General features: G+C 36.8%; 1 protein-coding gene across 8 annotated transcripts in view; it reads left to right on the top strand.

Annotated features, from left to right (window-relative positions):
• Positions 1 to 22,666, top strand: part of DNM3 (dynamin 3) — a 552,761-nt gene that overhangs the window by 415,674 nt on the left and 114,421 nt on the right. For all 8 annotated transcript variants that reach the window (XM_017529997.2, XM_037739080.1, XM_017529999.1 and 5 more), the window contains one exon: positions 21,325 to 21,436. In XM_017529997.2, the coding sequence (XP_017385486.1) occupies positions 21,325 to 21,436 (112 nt within the window). The remainder of the gene's footprint in view (positions 1 to 21,324; positions 21,437 to 22,666) is intronic.

Below are 22,666 nucleotides of genomic sequence, written 5' to 3'. Positions count from 1 at the left end.
TTTCAAGAGATGGAAAAATGGCAGCGTTCCAGATAACTATACACTTGAAATTGATTTCTTTTCTCCATGGTTCACAAATGAATCATCACAATGGCAATCTCAAGAGGAGAGTAACCAGGAAAATCCTACCCCAATGGAGATTAAGCAATCCGTGAGCTGACATTCCCATTTTCCCCAACATAAGCATGCTTGAGCCATGTGGAGCTATAATAAAAGGAAACACATTTCCTGGATCAGCTCTTTGCCTTTACAAAGTAGTTTAGAGCCCAAAGTATTGAGATATATCGTTTAGTACTATAAATTACTTCATAAATAGCTATTGTATTTAATATAAGTAATTATTGTTACTTTTTAAAAACATACCAACAAACTTGATCTTGAGACTTTTTTTCAATGACTTGAGCTGGTTTGCAGCCACCACTCCTGTTATAGACTTCTGTTCTTAAATGTTAGCTTCTTTGTTTGGCAGTATTATATTGTTTCTTTCTCACTGAAATAAATGCTCCTAACAAAAATAGATAATAAATATTTTGGGTGATGGATAGCCCATTTGCACTGATTTGGTCATTGTACATTGAATACTTGTATCAAAATAATCACATGTGGCCCACAAATATGTATAACTCTTATGTATTTACAAAAATTTAAAAAGAAAAATCTAACATATAATTTTTGGTTTTCCCAATTCTTTTCTCTGAAATTTTAAAATTATGTAACATTGACATTGAAAGAGACCAAGAGATGTCATGTCCCACCTGTAGGCAAGATCATATCTAAAATACATTAGCAAAATGAAAATCTTTTGCAGTACTTGTTTCTAAGACAGCTTATCCCAGAGTTTCCACCAAGCTCAGGGCAGAGCTGTGGAGGAGCTAAAGTTTGTGTTTTGTCTTGCCTGTTGCTCATCCTCAACACTCATTCTGTCTACCTCCTTTTTTGATCTTCCTTTCTCAGTTAATTACATTTTTTGAAAATCTGGCCTTGTGAGCTAATCACTTTCTCCAGAAACATTTGCATTTTAATAATAATAACTACCAGACCCCATGCTGAATGCTTTGCCTACGCTATTTCAAATTCTTAAAACAACCCTCTTAGTACTATCCCCATTTAACAACAAAGAAATTGAGTCCCCAAGAACTTATGTAACTTGGTTCAAAGTCACAGACTAGCACACATAATTAACAAGTACCAGGGTTTAAATTTCTCTATCTGATTGTGATGTCTACAATTCTTGTAGAAACCTAAAGCCCTCAAGACTTAAAAAAAAATGAGATTTCCAGAAGCTTACCTAACTGGTTGGTGAAAAATTTGTAAGGGAATAAGGATATTCCAGATGGCATATCTGTTTATCTACTCTACATATTTAAAAGTCACTCTGACTTTACCTCTGTCAGGAAGCACCTTTTGTTAAACCACTGTGATGCTGGGCTTTACGCTACTTGGAGAGAATCTGAGGTTCCTTGTTTGTCAATACAGTTCATTGGTCTTGTTTGGCGACTGTTCTCCAGTGGACACCCACATGTGTTCCTCATAAGAGGAGAGAAGAAAAGTACAGCCCTTCAGTTCAGGCACCTGGACAGCTTATGTGACTGTCTTGGGCTTCAGGCTTTACCTTTAGGTGGGACATTTATTTATTTATTTTTTTGGAAACAGAGTCTTGTTCTGTCATCCAGGCTGGAGTGCAGTTGCGCAATCTTGGCTCGGCTCACTGCAACCTCCGCCTCCTGGGTTCAAGCAATTCTTCTGCCTCAGCCTCCCAAGTAGCTGAAACTACAGGTGCGTGCCACCACACCCGTTTAATTTTTGTATTTTTAGTGGAGAGGGGGTTTCACCGTATTGGCCAGGCTGGTTTTGAACTCCTGCCCTTGTGATCTGCCTGCCTCAGCCTCCCAAAATGCTGGGATTACAGGCATGAGCCACCACACCCTACCTGGGTGGGGCATATTTTTATGCCCACACAGTTCCATCAAGTAGCATGACATCAAGTTGCACCTGTTTTACTCCAGAACTTCTTCCTTTCCAAGTTCCAGTCATCTTAGAGTGTTGCTAGCTACTGACAATCAGGCAGACCTGGTTGTCAGAGGCTTGTTTGCATTATCAGAAAATTATTCTTCATATCTTTGTGCCACATTGTCAGTTTCTTCTCATTTTTTTTCCTCAATGGCAATGGCTAAAATGCCAGGGGTTCCATGTTGCTTCAGACAGTGCTTCATCTTCTGCTGTTGTCTTGCGGATATCTTCCCTTGGCCTTTTAGCCTCATCTGTCTTCTCTTTAGTCACTTTGGAGGCTCTCTTCAGCACCCTCCCATTGTGCCCCACCTCTTTATTTAGTTTTTAGAACTGGATATGCCGGTTGGCAGGACTTGACCAACACAGGGCGTAAGATAGCAGTTACCTTATATTCTTTCTTGTGGCTAATTTCTCCATTGCCGTTCCCCGAAGCCTTTTCAGTCATTCCTCAAGCATATTCCTTGTTATAGAAAACCAGGTCAATGATGATTTTATTGAGATTTAAGAGGATTATATTGTAAATTTAGCAGAGAAGAGGCAAATTTCCCCATGAAAGTGCTATGTTGTCTCCTTCCTCAGCTAAGTTTTTATAAAAGGTTGCCTTTGGGTTTTCCTTGTGGTTAAAAATGTGCAATTGCTTGTTTTGCAATAGGTTTTGTTCTGTGTTGCTACAATTTTCTCTTTTATATATTGTTTTTGCTTAAAATTAAACCCAGGAAAATGTGAAAGAAAGAGAAGTGAAATAATCTCACAGCTGCTAAGTTTTCCTGGAAGGCAAAGACATCTCAATTTTAGAATTAGTTTTAAAACATGAAATCATTGTTCTTTGAAATAACCATCTGGTCAGAGACCCCTTTGTACAGTACATTTTTAAACAACAATTTTTTTTTTTTTTTTTTTTTTGAGACGGAGTTTCACTCTTGCTACCCAGGCTGGAGTGCAGTGGCGCGATCTCGGCTCACCACAACCTCCGCCTCCTGGGTTCAGGCAATTCTCCTGCCTCAGCCTCCCGAGTAGCTGGGATTACAGGCACGCGCCACCACGCCCAGCTAATTTTTGTATTTTTAGTAGAGACGGGGTTTCACCACGTTGACCAGGATGGTCTCGATCTCTTGACCTCGTGATCCACCTGCCTCGGCCTCCCAAAGTGCTGGGATTACAGGCGTGAGCCACCACGCCCGGCCCTAAACAACAATTTTTAAAAACCACTAGGAGCTTTGTAAATATTTTCTTTCTCTGAGTTATGAATTATTTTCAGTCTTTTGAGTAATTGTTAAAATGATGAAAATTACTGGAATAAAACAGATGTCTATTTTTTGTTTTAGGAGAAAGAGGAAAATGTCATTGGGTTATTGAGATTTACTTGGTACCTTGACAATGAAGTCTAAAGAAATGATTGTTAGTATCCTTCTTAGCGTTCCATTCACCATCGTTTTTGTTCCTCTATAATCTGCCAGAATATAAGCTTCATGAGAATAGGGATGTTATCTCTGTTCATTGCTATGTATCCCAAAGGGCCTAGCACAATACCTGGCACATAGTTTCTCAACACGTTTATTATCAAACACATAAATCAAGAAATGAATACCATAAGAACATTATGCAGAATGACTTTTCATGAAATCAGTTACATAATTGATTCATCCTTCCATTATCTTCTACAGAGACACTTGGCATGGAAGTTTCCCTTAATAGAAACTTTCAGGTTGAAGATATGCTTAAAAATTGCTACTGTTTTTGCTAGTCCATTATGGTTCTCTTATTCATGACTTTTATGTAAATCAACTCTAAGTTGTTTATATTTTTACCACCTCTGAGGACAATAAACCCCACTAATAGAAGGGAGTTATGGTTCAACTCAATGGGTGTATAAGTAAGGCATTAAGTGAATACAGAGGAGAGAATAATTTATGCAATTAATGCTAAGTGGGTTAGGCTCAGAGGAAGGAATATTCTAGTTGAGGCTATAAGGGTCTGTAGAAATTTACCAGGTGGTGAAGCAGTCAGGGGAATAGAGGCCACAGTGCATGAAAAGGCCTAAGGGGGTGAAGTGCATGCCATACAGTCCCTGACCTCAGGACCGAAATCTGATAGGTTTCAGCACTATCATTGTCTGCTAAAATATCACTTATGCAAAACATAGGTTGCCACTAAAGTGAGTGATTTTTAAAAATTGAGAATGACATTTTTTCTTTGAAGAGTCAGTTATATTATGTTAAAAACTGTCAGTTTACCTGAAATGGCTTCCCCAAACGAGTCACTCTTTAGCCAAGCTTCATGGAGACCAGGTTTTTACCAACTTTTTGTAGCAAAACTACTGATATGGCCCAGACTTTGGGTCATAAATAATTCTGTGCAAAACTCACTCCATCCCAATCTCACTGAATGTTAGTGGTGGGGTGCTGCAGAGTCTGAATGAAGGTGCTGCTGCTGGTGGTGGTGGTGATTTCCCTTGGTGGGCTCAAGGGATGCAGCATCTTGGACCCAAGCACATCTTAGGCAACCCTATATTCGCAAAGGCCCAAACTTCCCAGATGCATCCAAGACATCTTTTGAAGCCTCAGACAGAGCAGTAGTATGAAGACCTATTTTTCCATGTAATAAAGGCTCATATAAAACTTTTCAAAATCAGTTCAAGGAACTAACTTTGATATGACTTGACATGATTTTAAATAGCAACAGCAATAATACCAAGAGGTAATAATTTAGAAATAATTTGAAAGCCGAGTTTTGTGGGGAACCATTACATAAAACCATTGGCACTGTGATCCGACCACTCTCCTTCTTTTGAAATTTCCCTCCACCCTTTTCTGTTTCACAGTATCTTAATGTTGATAAAATTACACAGACAGCCCCACCACAGTCCCAGGCTCTTAAGAGTTCACATCTAACTCCCTCTGGGTGTTTGTGGGATAACGTGAGTCTACAACTGTCCATGTTATTTCACGATTGTTGTTTTTTGGCTTCTTGACCTACATTATGCCTTCTGGAGTTAGATGCTGCTTGTCTTGCATTGATAGTTCCTCCAAGATCTTATTCTTTAGAACTTTTAAAGTGAGTTATTATTTTTATTTAGAAATTAATAATAATTATCATTTAGTCATTAACTCAAATGAAAGATTTCACACAGAGTAATTCTCATACATAGTAAATATGGAAGGAAGAGGCCAACCTAGCACAGACTGGGCAGCAATTTTTTCTATCATTTGAAAAGGCATGGCATGGATGGACCACTGGCCTCTCTCTCTATTTATTCCTCCAATTTTAGAAATGCTGAGTTTCAGCAGGCTATTGCCATATATTCTGACCTAATAAACGAGAGAGACTGAGAATAATTGTGGTTCTCTCTGCTTTCTTCACCAGTTCCTTTTATTTCATTCCACTCCTTTCATGGCTTTGGGGTAAACGAAATTTGGATTGCAGCAACAACTTTTTAAAAATGACATTGTAATATTGGCTAATTTGCCTGCTATTGGTTATGCCCAAGTAGACACATGACCTGCGGCTGTTTGGCTTGTCCTCTTATGGGAAAATAGCTTAATGAAGCTAATAAGTTGTACTAAAATAAAATAAACAAATTCACATGGCACCCAGCATCACAGCCACAAGCAATATGGTTATTATTTATTACCCTGAGACACCAGCCCCACATCTCCAACTGCCTACTGGCATTTTCACTGTTAAGGCCTTCTGTCGCTTCCTTTTTAATTCATCTGAAACCAAAACCATCACCCTCCTTTCAAAGCCATCCCTCACTATTGGAGTTTTAGGGGACCAATTAATCACACCAGTTACTTCCCCTGTCTAGTTATAGTTGTTGCTGTTGCTGTTTTTAGAAGCAGTACACAGAAAGCAAACAGATAATGCATGAAACAAATAGACCTAGATCTGTGGCCAAATGTCTTGCTCATACTTTACCTCCCAGTAATTGCAGCCACAGATGAGCAATCACAGGCCTCTACCAGAGGGCAGAGCTCACCGGAACATCTTGGAATAGGAGAGAAATGCTCATGTCCTGCAGGCACATCTTGCTCAATTTCTCCATTATAGCTCCCCAGTCAAATCAGCCAGTCCTCCTCCTCCTTTAAGGAGAAGAAAATAAAGGCTAAGGAAAAGGGGCCAAGAGCTGAAGTCCCTTCAGGAGGCCAAGACATAAAGTTCCCACTAACTCATCACTCCCGCATTTTCTATTTTTGTTTAGATACTTTGTCCATTTATATGACATCAGATTATTTTAGCATTTGGGGATGAGAAAAAATATAGTTAGACGTTAAACATCCTATACTGTGAGAGTTTCTACCATTTAAATTGTAATCTGTTTTCTTTATGACCTTTTTCATCATGAATAAGACCCCCACAGTTGTAACCAAAATTCACACTTTCAGCTCTTTAATCGTTACGGTGATTAATGCTGACAAGGACCTGGCACCACATGGCCACTGGCAGACAGAGAAGGCCAGAACTAGTGGTGACTCAGCTGACTCTGCAGCTGCACTTACAGTAAATGTGTTTTGCAATGCTCTTATATTTAAAAATATTTTTCTACAAATTTAAAATTTTTATTTAATTTTCTATTAATGTTTTATTATTATTTGCTCTTTGCTGTATCAAGAGAAGGAAATAACATAGATCAAATATCAAAACAACTGAGGTTCAAAAAACTTGTCCATTTGGCAATGAATCATGGTACCTTGAGACAAAAGGCAACAGTCAATCTCCAATTTAAAATGGTTGTTGCATTGATCTTTGAGGATACTATAGAAAGCCAAGGAAAAAAGTATATATAATATATATAAACAGAAACACACACTCACATATATTTTTTTGAGACAAGATCTTGCTCTGTTGTCAGGCTATGGTGCAGTGGCACTATCACAGCTCATTTGCAGCCTCTAACTCCTGGGCTCAAGCCATTCTCCTGCCTTGGCCTCCCAAAATGCTGGGATTACATGAGCCACTGTGTCTGACCAAGGAAAAACATTTTAAATCAATGAGGGGTACTCAGCTAATTCAACCATTGGTAATCACTTTAGCCTCTCATTCATTCATTCATTGGCAATTATTTACTGAACACCAGCACTATGCTTAGGTTCTAAGAGGAACATGTTCCCTATTCTCATGGAATTCACAGTATAGTGAGAGAGGCTGACAGCAAACTATTTAATCACAACTCTTAATTACAATTTCTGTGAGAATTTATAATAAAGTGACCTATCCATTTGGGGAAGTCAGGGAGTGGTCAAAACTAACACTGGAAGAATGTATGGAAATAGAGTAAGTGAAGGGAGAAGGGGAGATTGTTCCAGGCAGAGTAAACAGCACATGCCAAGACCCTGAGGTAGGAAGAAGCTTTGTGTGTTCATGTAACTGATAGTTGGAGCCTGATGGGCAAGAATCAGGGGGTCATTTTTGATCCTACAGGCCATGTGAGGCTTGCTTTGTCAGTATTTAATGCAGTAGGGAACCACTGAAGGGAAGTAATGTGGTTCAGTTTGGCTGCAGAATGGAGAGTAGGGGGAACAAGTGTAGGAGTTGGGTTTTTGTTATGATACAGATAAAAGGTGTTGACATCCTGGACTAGAAAGATGGGATAGAGGAACAACTGGGGGCTATGAGCTGACTGCATTGACAGAATTGACTGATTGGAAATGAGGTAGGGGAGAAAGAGATGTCGTGAATGACACCTAGGCATCTAGCACAAGCATCTGTTTGGAAGAAGCTGCCATTTACTAATAGGAGGGAAGTCTGGAGGAAGAGAAGATTTGAGAACACATTCAGATTTCAAAATCTGAGTTATCAAGAAGGCAACTGTAGCTCAGAGGAGATGTCTGGCATTTGTCAGCAGTCAGTTTATATATGGTATTAAATGCAAGTAGTCTCTTAGTATTTCTCATAGAAAGTTATCTTAGGAAAAATCCTAGTTGGTAGCAATGCCTGGGTCTTTAAATTTTTTATTAAGTTCAGTTTCCTAATGAATATTTTTAGGAGTTTCACATTTTTATTCATGAGTGAGATTGGTGTATAGTGATATATTGAAAAGTTCATTCCTTTGAATACTAGTCCCAGGAGAAGCTCAAGGGAGAAAAAAAAGATTCAAGGGTGAAGTAAGCTTGGGAAATCCTATATATGCTATTCATTTCTTGGAGATTTAAAATATGTATTTGCCTATTATAATTTCTGAGAGGTTCTGAATAAAAGAAGCTTACTCTTAAAATCTAGGGGGAAAAGGCATGTAAAACTCTCTGAGCCCAGAACTATTGTGGAGAAAATTTATAATTTTTTTTTCTAATTTATCCTGTAGATAGTAGTCAGACAAGATTTTGTTATTTTGATTTTATATTTCCTATACATCCATAATTGATACAAATTTACTATCATAAAAGCATACTTAGAATCTCTTAAGATAATTTAATCTTTTGTCTGTTAACTATATGTCTCATTTCTAATTTTGTTTTCTCATCTTTTATATTACAGAATTCTGTTTTGTTTTCTGATTCATCAAAGAACAAATTATTAAATTTAACAATAACATATTTGGCTTTCTATATTAATCCTCGACTTTATAATATATTTCTCTTTGCTTAGTTTTATAATTTTCCAACTTGTTCAATTTAATGCTGACAATATAATTTTGTTTATTTTTAATAATAAAGCATAAATGATTGTGATTTTGTCTCTGAATAGAGTTTTGGCTGTATGTCCTTAGTTTTAATATCGTGTATAAGGTTGTTTGTTTAGTAAACAGTGTGTAATTATAGTTTCGAGTTATTATTTGACAAAAATTTGCTTGGAGTTTTAATTTATTTGAAGTGGTTTTATTCTTTTCTGTTTAACTTTTATCATAATATGTAGTTTCATTGTACTGTTGGGTTTTTTAACTGTAGATATGTGAAATCAGAAATATTATCTGTAAAAGATAATTTATAGTCCTAATTTATTAAATTTATATTATTAATATCATAGGTTTAATGATTAACTTGTGATAATCTAAGATCTTTGTTTCATCAATTTATTATCAATAATCTTTGAAGAACTTTGGATGCTGAGAAAATATCGGTGAGAGTAGTCAGTCAACAAATATTAATGACACCTACTATATAATGTAGATGCTAGGAATATATTCGTGAATATTTAAAGCTCCATCAATGGACTTGTGTCGTAGTTAGATGAGGCAGCAGGTAGATAACATACCTAATTTTACATACAGATACATGCTATGATGAAAACAGAATAAGGAAAAGAGTAAGAATGGGTGAAGAGGGGAAGGATTTTAGCTAGCTTTTCTAGGGGATATTAGTGGATTATCAATATGAATAATGAGGTAGAATATCACTTCCAGCAAAAGGAATAGTGCCTGTAAAATCCTGAGGAAGAAACATGCTTGGCATGTTTAAGAAACTGAAAATTAAAAGGCCAATGTGGCTGGAACAGAATGAGCAAGGGAAGAATGAAAATGCATATTTGAAATGGAGGAGGAAAATGAGGGGGCAAGAAGTCCAGATCTTTTTCCACTCACAGTGGGAAGTCACTGGAGGATTTTAAACAGGATGGTGATAGAATATACATCTCTGTGCCTTCTTTGTAAAGAGGGGAGCAAGAAAAGTGTCAAGAAGATGTTATAATCTGTAATAATCATCCCAATGAGAGAAATAGTGAGTTGGATGTGGGAATCCAAGTAGGTCAGGGGAGAAATCTGAACTAAGCCACTTTTAAATGATATTAAAGGCCACCATATTGGGAAGATCACCACTGAAGAAACTGAGAGCGAAGTAGGCCATTGAAGGACTTCTGGGACACTCCAGAATTTAAAGGACTATAGGAGGAAGAGGAGACAAAAAAAGATTAAGAAGCTGTAGTCAGTGAGGTAGAAGTGTGGGAGTCTGGTGAGTGTGATATCACAGGAGTCTGGAGGAGAAAGTGTTTGAGGACAGAGGGGGCGTGCTCAGCAATGCCAAATACTGCAGTAAAGCCAAGTAATGTGAAAACAGGAAATTGACAATTTGCTTGGGCAAGGTGTAGATTATATGACCTTGAAAAGATCTATATCTATAGTGTAGCAGGATTACAGCCCTCATTTGGGTGAACTGAGGAAAAAATGAGGGGGGAAAGAATGGAAAAACAATTCAAGATAACTCAAAAAGTTTTGCCATTAAGGCAAATAGAAATGGGGCACTTATGGAGAAAAGTCCAGAGAAAGTATGTGTGTGCACATGCATGTGTGTGTACACATGTGTGTGTGCGCCTGTTTTCAGATGGCTGCTTTTAAGGCATGCTAGTGTGTAATATGAGTGATCCAAGCAGTTGAAAGGAAGAAACTGTAGAAAAGGAGTGAACATAGGATGGAAGTTCATGAGGACTTCAGGAGAAACAGGACTCTGTGTCTCAAGTGAAGGTTTGACCTTCCATTATACAAGATAAAGGCAGAATCTGTGATTACAAATGTAGGTAGTTTCATGGATTTTTTTTTTTTTTTTTTTTGAGACATAGTCTTGTTTTGTCACCTAGGCTGGAGTGCAATGGTGCAATCTCAGCTCACTGCAACTCCGCTGCCCAGGTTCAAGCAATTCTTCTGTCTCAGCCTACCAAGTAGCTGGGACTACAGGCACACACCACCACGCCTGGCTAAATTTTGTGGTTTTAACAGAAACGGAGTTTTACCATATTGGTCAGGCCGGTCTCGAACTCTTGGCGTCAGGTGATTCACCCACCTTGGTCTCCCAAAGTGCTGGGATTACAGGCATGACCCACCGCTCCAGGCAGAAGATGGATTATTCTTATCTGATTATGTGTTTTTTCACGTGAAGTATGAAGCAAGATCCTCCACTAAGTGTAAGTGAAGGGTATGTTTGAGATTTGAGGGAAGAAAATGTATGTAGTAATAATCATCTGGTAAAGTGAGAAAGTATATTTACTATAGTATACAGTAGTAGGGATGTCTGGAAAGGCCGAGTGCCCATTCGATAGTCATAAATTTGAAGTGAGTGCAGTCAGCACAGTTGTATAGTTTTGCTCTTGCGTGATTTGGCAATCTGCATACAGGGTCTGAGCAAGAAAGCAATTTGACCTGAAGTTTTTTAACAAAACTGATAATGACATAGGACTATAATATTATTCTGAATATGCAGATAATGTAAAACAGGAAGAAATATGCATATATTTTTTGCCAGAATCAGGATTTAGACATTTGGGCAAACTGGAAGGATGGGCCCAAACTAACCCAATGAAATATAATAATGCTAAATAAAATTTACTTTTATGTTTAAAAAAGACTATATGCATTCAGTACAGGATGGGCCTATTTTATATGAGGCCACATGCACAGACCTAAAGGCACTGGAAATAATCAATGATAAAAATGTTTGAATTTTGTATATTTTTCTTATATATTTACCTTATGTTTGACATTGTGTTCAGCAAGCTCTTCACATATATAATCTCATTTTTTATTATAATAAGCCTCAAATTAATATTATAATCCCCATTTTATAGGTAGGTAAACAGATTCAGAAAGGTTGCCTTACGCAGTGTCACGTAAGATAATAAATGGCACAAAATGGATTTCAGCAGGTGTTCATGGTCTTTAATATATCCTACATTTTACTCACCTTACATTAGTAAACTTTTATTGTCCAGAAAACAGGCAAAAGTTCCACCAGTATCTTTTCTTGCATCTAGAGATTTGTAATCAGTTACTGGCATCTCAGTTTCTGAAAATCCTTTCAAAATAGAGCAAATGCAAAGGAGGGCAAACAGGATGCTGCATTAATTAGAAACCTATTCATATGGGAAACATTTGAAAATATTGACTGAAGGGTTGTCTTGGAAAATAGAAGACTTCACACACACACACACATACACACACACACATATTCCTTACGTGAAACTATTAACATTTTTTTTTGCAAAAACTGTAATTACTTTTGCACTAACCTAATATGTGGCTTATGAAAATGTTTATCAAGTCATGGTTTAATAAATTATACCCATTTTAAATTCACTAGACAAGTTTGCTATTTAAAGAAAATGTGCAATGCATCTGTTGGAAACACATTTAAGATCCTCCCAATAAATGACTAATTAACATATGAAAAAGATTTCCATTTCACTGGCAACCAGAAGTTGTAAAATAAAACAGCCATTTAGACATCATAATTGGGCTTCCAGAGTAGAAGTGTGCAAGAAGGTCATGATAGGTGGTAATGAGGAAGCTGTCCTCCCTGTGTGCTACAGCCTCCCTGGAGGCCAGTTTGGGAATCCGATTTAAATGCCTTACTTAGGTGCAAACCTTGTGGCCCAGCAATTCCACTCCTAAAATTTATTTTTATCAAATGATGCAATAATTGTGGAAAGGAATTTGTTCAAAGATGATTTTGAAACATTGTTTATAATTACCAACATTCACTATCTAGGCTCAGATGTTTGAACAGCTGTCATAAGTAGAATTAAACTTTGGATTTTTAACACCCAAAGATATTCATATGAAACGTGAAAGTTACACATATAGTCAAAAAAAGGGCTCATCATATGGTCCTGCTCTCTTCAGTGTAATGCTTAAAAGCCTTTTCCCTAAGGCATAAAATTTCTCATACTTTTTAGTATTGAGGTGACTTTTATTTCTTTAAAACACATAATTCAGCTTAGTTGTAACAGTGGAATTACTCAGAAGCTCATATCTGCATGATTGCAGCTGAAATAGACTAAACAAAAAAATGCAGTCAGTACAAATTGCTGTGGGTTATCTATACAGCTACAGCATGTGGTGAGAACCTGGAAGCTTCATCGACAGAATTTATGAGACTTCCAGTAAATCAGCTTAGTTCAGTGTTTTAGACCTGTATCCAACTCCTTGGATGTCTAGACACAGCCTAAGATGAGGCTTCGAAAATGGGTAAAAACGAAGCAGCCAAAGCCACCAGAAGCCTTTGACCCTCTCTAATGTTTCAACCAGATAATTATTTTCCCTCTCAAGAATTTGGCTATCCTTTAAGAGGAAAAAAAATTAAGATTTTCCAGTGAAGAGCCCCTGAAAGAAAATACTCTGAAGAAAGGTCAGTGAGAATGGGCCAAAGCTGAATTCTTCAGATCTACTCAGAGAATATGGAAAGTCTGTGCCCTCTACTTTCGGTGCCCTCCAGCTGGCCACGAGCTCTCATGACGTTTGTCCAGCTCTGCCTGCCCCATACCTTTACATGGTAAACGAATTCATACTGTGCAGTGGAAAGACCTCCAAATGGAAACCTAATTGGTAGCTAAAAGCTATGGTAGAAAGGTAATTAGATAATCAAAAACTGAGGAATTTTGATTCTATCAAGGTAATCCATCACCCTTTGCTCTATAGTAAAGGTAGAACTTTTGACAATAAACTTTTTTGCTTGGAGAATATATTTCTTTTAAATATGTCCCACTTTTAATTGAAATGACTCATTCTGCTTGTTTTGGTTTGTCCTTTTAAACTTTAATATCTTAGGTTTTCTATAAAAAGTTTAGCAGCTGGTCAAAAATGAAAAAGCCTTTTAAAAATAAGCACTGTCCAAGTTTATTCCATTGTGCTTTCATTTATTTGTCAATTTTCTTATTTATTTATTCAACAAATGTTTGTTTTATGGAGGCTGTAAACCAAGGATTGGGGTAGATCCAGATTATGCCACTTATTTGTTATGTGATCTTGGGAACATCCTCTAATGTCTCTGAATTTCAGTTTCCTCATCAGTGAAACAGCTTTACTACCAACTTTACAGGGTTACTATAAAGAGTAAATGAGATTATTTCTCTTTTAAAATGGTAAAAAAATTAGGCCAGGTGTAGTGGCTCAAACCTGTAATCTCAACACTTTGGAAGGCCGACGCAGGAGGACCACTTGAGCTCACAAGTTCAAGACCAGCCTGGACAACCTGGTGAAACCTCATTTCTACAAAAAATAGAAAAACTGGCCAGGCGTGGTGGTGCAAGCATATAATCCCAGCTATTCAGGAAGCTGAGGCAGAAGGATAGTTTGAACCTGAGAGATGGAGGTTGCAGTGAGCCAAGATCAAGCCACTGCAGTCCAGCCTGGGCAATACAGCCAGACTTTGTCTCAAAAAAAAAAGATAGTAAAAAGTTAGAAGTTTCACTTTCCCCTTCTCTATTTACTATTTATTACTGTACCCAAAAAGTCATACACAACAAAGATGGAAATTCTAAAAGGCACAGAAAAGTAGAGATATCAGTCAATAATTACAAGATTCATAGAGTAAACTGGATTGAAAATCTGTCAGTGGTCACTGCATGCTTTGTCCTGATTAAGACAAATGAGGCCAAACAAGAAGACAACCCAAAGAAGCTTCTGTATTTCTTCACTACTCTACTTGAGAAATGTGGGCACTGTGCCAACCAGAAATCCAGATAGGCAACTTTGAACTATAAGGCCAACTCAAAAAAAATGAGTCCAAGTGAGAATTTACAAATGGGGAAGTCCAAGTAGAAGATGCCTGATGATATTTATTCAAGGTAAACATGTAGAGTTCCATTTAATAAAAGCTTAAATGTAACAAAATTGAATACAATTAGAAGAAAAAGATATGAAAAATTCAGAAATATGTCAGTATTTCTAGATAGATGAGGAAATGTCATGAAGAAAGTGGCAGAAAGTAAAAGCTTCTAAACTCTTCAAGAAGTCAGAGATTATTTTTGTATTCCTGAATTGTGTGTGTATACATATACACAAAAATGAATTCAAAAATGATTTTGAGGCTGGGCGCGGTGGCTCAAGCCTGTAATCCCAGCACTGTGGGAGGCCGAGGCGGGTGGATCACGAGGTCAAGGGATCGAGACCATCCTGGTCAACACGGTGAAACCCCGTCTCTACTAAAAATACAAAAAATTAGCTGGACGTGGTAGCGCGTGCCTGTAATCCCAGCGACTCAGGAGGCTGAGGCAGGAGAATTGCCTGAACCCAGGAGGCGGAGGTTGCGGTGAGCCGAGATCGCGCCATTGCACTCCAGCCTGGGTAACAAGAGCGAAACTCCGTCTCAAAAAAAAAAAAAGATTTTGAAAACTGAAAGATAACCACTGAAAAAGATAGAAGCCAAAAAGGCAGCTTATTTGTCAACAAAACAAAAGAAACAGTAAAGAGCATTTTAAAAAAGCAAATTGAATCTCAAAATGATAAAACTAAGACTAAGCATACAGTCATGGCAAGAAATAAACGTGATTGAAACTTTCCTAATCAAAGGTGATGATTTTCTGATTGGGACGAAAAATAAAACCCAATTATACTGTTGACATTTACAACAGGACTTTTTAAAAAGTAAAACAAATGGATAAAAGTTTAAAAAGTAAAAGAAGAAACAAAGATATGTCAGGCAAATGCAAATAATAAGTGAAATGACATTGAAATAATATACAAAAATATTGTATTATATTTTTGTATACAAAAATATTGTATTATATTTTATACAACAGGTAATGAAATCAGAACAAAGAACATCATTTCTATAAACGTACTAAAATGCTCACAGTCCTTAGCAAGCATAAGTATTAAAGCATTGATGGAGAATCACTTTTAAGTTGTCAAATTAGCAAACATACTTTAAAGATGACAGTCAATATTTATGGGTATGAGATTCATTACTCAATAAATATCTACTGACCACCTACTAATGTGGGTCACTTAGGGAGACCTTGGGGTACAGTGTAATCAAATCAACTCATTCACATACACCTTTTAATTTATTGGAGGGTTGGAGCAGAGCCACAGGGCATCACTGCCAAGATGATGCCAGTATGCAGACAAGCCTCTCCACCAAAGCACTAGTTGTGTGATTCCTTCTGGAACCCTTGGCAGATGATTTTGCTTGCAGGCTCAAAGGCCAAACAGACTGTAGCCAAGCCCCTTGGGGGACTGGGCCATTTTCAGGTTTGAACCTAGGAGCAATCTTGGTGAATCAGCCACCTGGGTGTCATTCTATACTCTCAAAACAACCCTCCTATGTCTAGGGCTTCATCAATGTTTCACAAACTCCTACCTGAATACTGCGGCTCCCAGAAAGAGATTTTCGACTGTACAGTGATGTGGAATTCTTGTTGCTATAAGAAAATACTAGCAGGTGACTTTCTTTTCCACCATCCTGGTGATAATCACACCTCCCTTTCCATTTATTAGGGTCTTGCTTCATGCCATTCAATAAGATTTTATTATTTCCTTAATTTAAAAAAATTATTTCTATCTATTTTAAAGTCTTTGCTCCTAATGTGAACTTGTATGCTTTTGTTTTCTCTCATTTTCCCTCTTTATTAGGATTATATTACCTATTGGTAAAGGGAAAATACTTGTGGGTGTCCTTATCCTTTGTTATTTTTATATTTCCTGTTTCCTCAATTTTGGCTTTAATCTGTGTTAATTCTCTCTGTTGGTTTATTTTGTTTTTTAAAAATCATTTTATAACTTCTGTAGATGAATACCAACCTTCTTTTCTAAATGATGAGCATATTTAAGGTCATACATTTTCCTACAGCCTTTATTCCTTTGGACATGAAGTGTTTATATCTTTATTGCTTTCTAAATAATTTTTACTTTTGGTTTCTTTTGTTATACAAGGTTTATCTGCGAGTATTTTTCTCACATTTTTCTTTTTTATGTCTTTTCTGTTAGAACTTCGCATGCCTCAGTGGTATCTTTTCTCATTAATTCCACCTGATTATACTTTTTGATGTACATATTTGCACCTTTCTAAATCTCAGGGGAAATTTCTTTTTAAAAAAAATAATTTGTCTTTTATCATTGTTTTTCTCCTTCTGCCTTCCTTTGCTGGTACTTCTCTTGTTAACAAGTTCGACTTTCTGGGTCTTTCCCCCACACCCTCATCATTTCTCTCTTTGTACATTTTTTTTTACTTTTATTAGATCTTCAGAGCCACTAATTATAGTCTCAACACTGATCAGCCTTTCTTGCTATTTATCTACTCAATGTTTTAATTTAAAAATTTGACTTTTTAGTTTTAGGAAGTCTTTTTTAATGCTCTTCATGCGTGTCTTCAAGTCTTTATTTTCTTCTGTCTTCTGCTTCCCTCAAAGGTTCTCCTTCATTAATGGACTGCTGTGATTGCTTTCTTCATTCTTTCCCTCTCTGAATACTTGACTTATTTAGGTGTCCTTTCATTTTTATTTGTTCATTATGGCCAAGTCCAACTGCTGGGTGCTTTAAGTGGGCCAGTCCTACAGGGTGGGAAGGCACAGACATCTCAGTTGTCATGGGCCAGTAATAGGCACTGCAATGGAGGACTAGGGGGAGTCTTCTGCATTAGAGTAGAAGAAGCTCATCCTCTCCACCCCTCCTTAGGACCAGAGGGTCAGGCCCACTCAAAGGTCCTGCAATCATCAAAGACAGCTTGATCAAGAATCTGATGTATGCTGGTTCTTGTCCTAAAACTAGGAAGAGCCACAACAGATGTCTTGCTCACACCCTGTCTACTTGAGTGCCATCCTAATATCTGCTTGACTTGAGAAAAGAGGACCTGTTTGAAAATAAGAAGTAGAGAGGAAATGGAACACTCTTAAGCCATCATCTTCCCAGAATCTCCAGGGGACGTAATGTTGAACATGGAAAGTTACATTCCTCATTCTCTTGGAGTTTATAGGCTAATTAAGAAGGTAGACATTAATCAAATAACTAAATATAAAAGCAAGAGAGAAAGAAAAAAGGAAGAACAGAAAGAAGAAAGAAAGAAGGATTGAAAGAAAAACACATCATTCTGAAATCACAACTGTAATGAGTGCCCCAAAGGTAAATATAATAGAAAGGGGGAAAATGTATGACAGAGGAGCTGGCCTCGTAGCGCTATCAGGAAAGTGATGCCTGACGAAGTGATGACTGAGCTGAAGTCCAAAGAAATAGTAGGAATTAACTGTGCAAAGAGAGATGGAAAGAGAGCCGCAGGCAGAAAGCAGCATATTCAAAAGCATTGGAGTAAGCATGGCACATCTGACACGCTGGAGGAACTAAAGAAGGCCAAGGTGGCTGGGGCAGAAAGAGCAAAGTATTCAAAGAAACTGGAGAGGAATGTAATGACTGACCAGACCCTGGGGGCTTTGTCGGCCAAGATGGGGAGTGTGGCCTTTTTCCTAATAGCAGGTAGCCATTGGAGCATCTTACTTCAGAAGATCATGAGGATTCGGTGCAGATAACAAATTTATTTATTAATATCAACTTACTTTATTTTATATGTGCAGGTTTGTTACATGGGTATATCGTGTGACACTGAGGTTTGGGGTACAAATGATCCCATTACCCATGTAGTGAGCATAGTATCCAATAGGTAGTTTTTCAACCCTTCCTCACTTTTTCCTTCCCTATCTAGTAATCCCCAGCGTCTATTGTTCCCAACCTTATGTCTGTATGTGCCCAGTGTTTAGCTCCCACTTATAAGTGAGAACATGGAGTATTTGGTTTTCTGTTTCTGCATTAATATTATTAGGATAATGGCCTCTAACTCTATCCATGTTGTTGCAAAGGACACAATTTTGTTCTTTTTGTGGCTGCATAGTATTCCATGGTGTATATGTACCACATTTTCTTTATCCAGTCCACCATTAAACAGACACGTAGGTTGATTCCATGTCTTTGCATTGTGAAGAATGCTGCAATGAACTTAGAGGCACATGTGTCTTTTTGGCAGAATAATTTATTTTCATTTGGGTATGCATACCCAATAATGGGACTGCTGGTCCAAATTGTAGTTCTATTTTTAGTTCTTAGAGAAATTTACAAGCTGCTTTCCACAGTGGCTAATTAATTTACATTCCTACCAATAGCATAAAAATGTTCACAATTCTCCTCAGCCTTGCCAACATCTGTTATTTTTTGGGTTTTTAGTAGTAGCCATTATGACTGGTGTAAGATGGTACCTCATCATGGTTTTGATTTGCATTTCTCTAATGATTGGTAATGCTGAACATTTTTTTATGTTTTTTGGCTGCTTGTATGTCTTCTTTTGAATAGTGTTCATGTTTTTTGCCTACTTTTTAATGGGGTTATTTGTTTTTCATTTATTGAATTATTTAAGTTCCTGATAAAATTCTGGATATTAGACCTTGGTTAAATGCATAGTTTATATTTTCTCCTATTCTGTTGTCTGTTTACTCTATTGATAGTTTCTTTTGTTGTCTACAAGATCTTTAGTTTAATTAGGCTCCTCCTGTCATTTTTTATTTTTGTTATAATTGCTTTTGAGAATTTAGTCATAAATTCTTGCCAAGGCCAAGTCCAGGAGGATATTTCCTAGATTTTCTTCTAAAGTCCCTCACCTACAACCATCTGATCTTTGGCAAAGTTGACAAAAATAAGCAATGGGGAAAGTACTACCTATTCAATAAATGGTACTGGGATAACTGGCTATCCATATGCAAAAAGATGAAACTGGACCTTTACCTATCATCATTTAAAAAATTAACTCAAGAGATGGATTAAAGACTTAAATGTAAGATCTAAAACTATAAAAATCAGGCAGCAAGTTAAAAGAGGCCATGGGATGCTGGGAGACCAATGAGGAGGCTATTGTATAATAATGGTCCAAAAGAGGGGTGATTATACTAACAATTTAAAGAGGACACTTTTATGTGGTAAAATAGAAAATGAGTGATAAAGAGTGAAAGGTATCCAAAAATGCCCCTAAAGTATCTGAATTATACCACTAAAACAGGGACGTTGAAAGAAGACCAAGTCGTAAATCACCAGTTAAGTTTTTCATGTCAAGGTTCCTTGGTAATACTCAAGAGCAGAAGCTAATAGGCAGTATAACTCAGGGGAGGGTCTAGACAGGAGATATAAACACATGGGCCTTCTGAGTTTAGGTGGAGATGGAGGCTCTTAGGCATAAATGAGCACACCTTGGGGGAGAATAAGGGAGAAGAATGCTTGTTAATCTTGTATACTGCTAGTGTGTCTAAATTGGACTATCTTTTCTGAAAAGGTCATTGGGAATGTGTATTGTTTTAAGATTGATCATAACTTTAGGCTGGGAATGGTAAGTCACTCCTATAATTCCAGTACTTTGGGAGGTCGAGGCAGGAGGGTAGCTTGAGCTCAGGAGTTTGTGACCAGCTTGGACAACAGTGAGACCTTGTCTCTACAAAAAATAAAAAAAATTAGCTGGGTATGGTAGCACACGCCTGTAGTCCCAACTACCCAGGAGGCTGAGGTGGAGGATCACTTGAGCCCAGGAGTTTGAGGCTGCAGTGAGCTATGATTGTGCCACTGCACTCCAGCTCAGGCAACAGAGACAGATCCTGTCTCTAAGAACAAAAACGAAAACAAAAAAACTTTAGATCCTGTAACTCTATTTATATGAATCCGTCTTTAGAAAATAATAGAAGTAAATATGACAAATGCTCATGGATGAAAATATTTAATTATTATTTATGATAGCAAAATAAAAAGGAAAATGATTTGATTATCTAATATTAGGAGGTTAAATCATCATACAATTATATGAATGAATATTATGCTACTATAATCTGATGTTTATAAAAATTTAATTGTATAAGTAAATGATGATGATATAACAGTAGTGAAAAAGCAAGACACAAGATAGCTGAAAACTAGAGAGAAAGGGAGGGTGGGAGGGAGGCAAATAGAACCTCAACTATCTGAAAAATAGGTACAATTAAAGGGTATAAGAAAATAAGGTCTCTAAGCTGTGGAGCCTGGATGATTGTTATGATTTTAATTTGTTTCTCTACTTTCCAAATATTTTTAAATGGGCATGTATTGCATTTTATGTATTATCAGGAAAGGAAATATAAAATACTGTCCCAGTTATAAATATGCACTTCACTGGCACCTTACCCTACTAAACACTGGTTATCAGTCTTTCCTTTTCACAATTTAATGAGCATTTCTGTTTTGCATCTGGCATTGTCTTTTAGGTTTGTAAGATTACTGCCATGCATCTTAAAGTTTTGTGAACTATTTAATCATTTAAACTTGTAAAATTGCTTCAGAGAATTGATCTCATTGCTGAACAAGAGCAATTCCTTCCCCATAGCACAAGTTCCAATCAGTTCACACCCAGTGTAAAATATTGAATACATTTGTATTTCTTTTTAATTTTGTAACAGTACAGATAACTCTGAGCTTTTTAATGTGATTTTTTAAAAAATTATAAATATATTTAGCAATTCATTAATTATTTTAAAGTATGATTTGTTTTTGTTTTCCTCCAGTGACTGTCAGAAACTATCCATTTGGATTGTCACTTATATCATCATCGTCTACAGCAACATAAAATTATTTTGAATTGGATTCAAACTAAAAGCATGATTTTTTTTTTTAAACTCCAGGAATGTATACAAAGACTATCGCTTCCTTGAGCTGGCATGTGATTCCCAGGAGGATGTCGACAGCTGGAAAGCATCTCTACTAAGAGCTGGGGTCTATCCTGACAAATCTGCTGTAAGTTGAATATATCTTTTATTTTAAAAGTAATTATTAGCTATTTTTTAAAAAATATTAATCATACTACATGCTGGAGAAACTAATTTTCTTACTGACAATTAATTTGGCACACTTTTAACTGGTACTTCATTTATTCTTTTTACATTTTTTTAACAATGTTTATTCTCCATTAGATTTCTATTTGAAGTTTTTCAGTATATTTGTTAAATAAAATGTCCTACTCAGCCATAAAACATAATATATGCAATCTCAGACCAAGACAAAGTTTTTATTTTACTTTAAAATTTTGTTTTTCTTTATATGCTATTTCATACTTATGATGGTATTAATACTATCAGTATATCGTCAATCCTAACACCAATATTTTGAATTGCTTAAAATATACTCATTTTAATAAAAATCTATCCCCTTTCATTATGTCTATATTCCCTGTATCCATAATTATATCTGTGTGCAAACTCTGTTTAATGTCATCATGAGTGTGAAAGAACCAAAATAAATACATTGCTATTCCCATTTATCTTTATTAATATGATTCACGTGTCTTTAAGACACATCTCTTATTCAAGTTAGTAAACAGACCTTTTCTTTGTGTTCTTTGGAAAATGTAATTACACAGGCTAGTCTAAATTTAAACAGAAGTCTCACCCAACATATGTACGCCCGCCATTAAACAGACTCTGCCACTGAGTGGACCTCTCCACTTGCTGCTTCCCCCTGAATCTCTAGATTGTCCAGATTTCTCCCCAGAAATAAAGTACTGAGACTAAGCCTTGGGGATTTAGTTCAGCTTAACTCCTGAGGTATCTACTTGGCTCTCAATCAATTTATAGGAATAATCATGCACGAGTTGGGTCCTTTTTGACTTTAAAATAAGGAGAGAGTCTTTTCAAGAGAAAGCCTGAAATATGGGTGAACATAGGACAGTTAAGGCATTTCTAGGGGGATATCAGGCCTGACCACATTTCTGGAGTTATATTAAAATTTAACAGAGTTCCAAGAGTACAGGATTGAGGACTTGTACCAAAACATTGTCCTCTTTGCTGTGATTCTAACTCACACGTAGACCTCTTTATGCCATTCCATGCTACCCTTCCCTTCCTATACCTGTTTGGCACCAACAACAATGACCTCTCACAACATGCTTTGTGCCCTCCAAATAGAAGTTAAGCTAGATGCCATTCTGTCAATAGCCAGGAATACAGAAGCATTCATATATAATTTTCA

The sequence above is a fragment of the Cebus imitator genome, unplaced genomic scaffold (genome assembly GCF_001604975.1).
Source record: "Cebus imitator isolate Cc_AM_T3 unplaced genomic scaffold, Cebus_imitator-1.0 Scaffold62, whole genome shotgun sequence".
In the NCBI taxonomy this organism is placed as follows: domain Eukaryota; kingdom Metazoa; phylum Chordata; class Mammalia; order Primates; family Cebidae; genus Cebus; species Cebus imitator.
The sequence above is the reverse complement of the archived record's forward strand: the minus strand, read 5'-3'. Positions and strand labels throughout refer to the sequence as shown.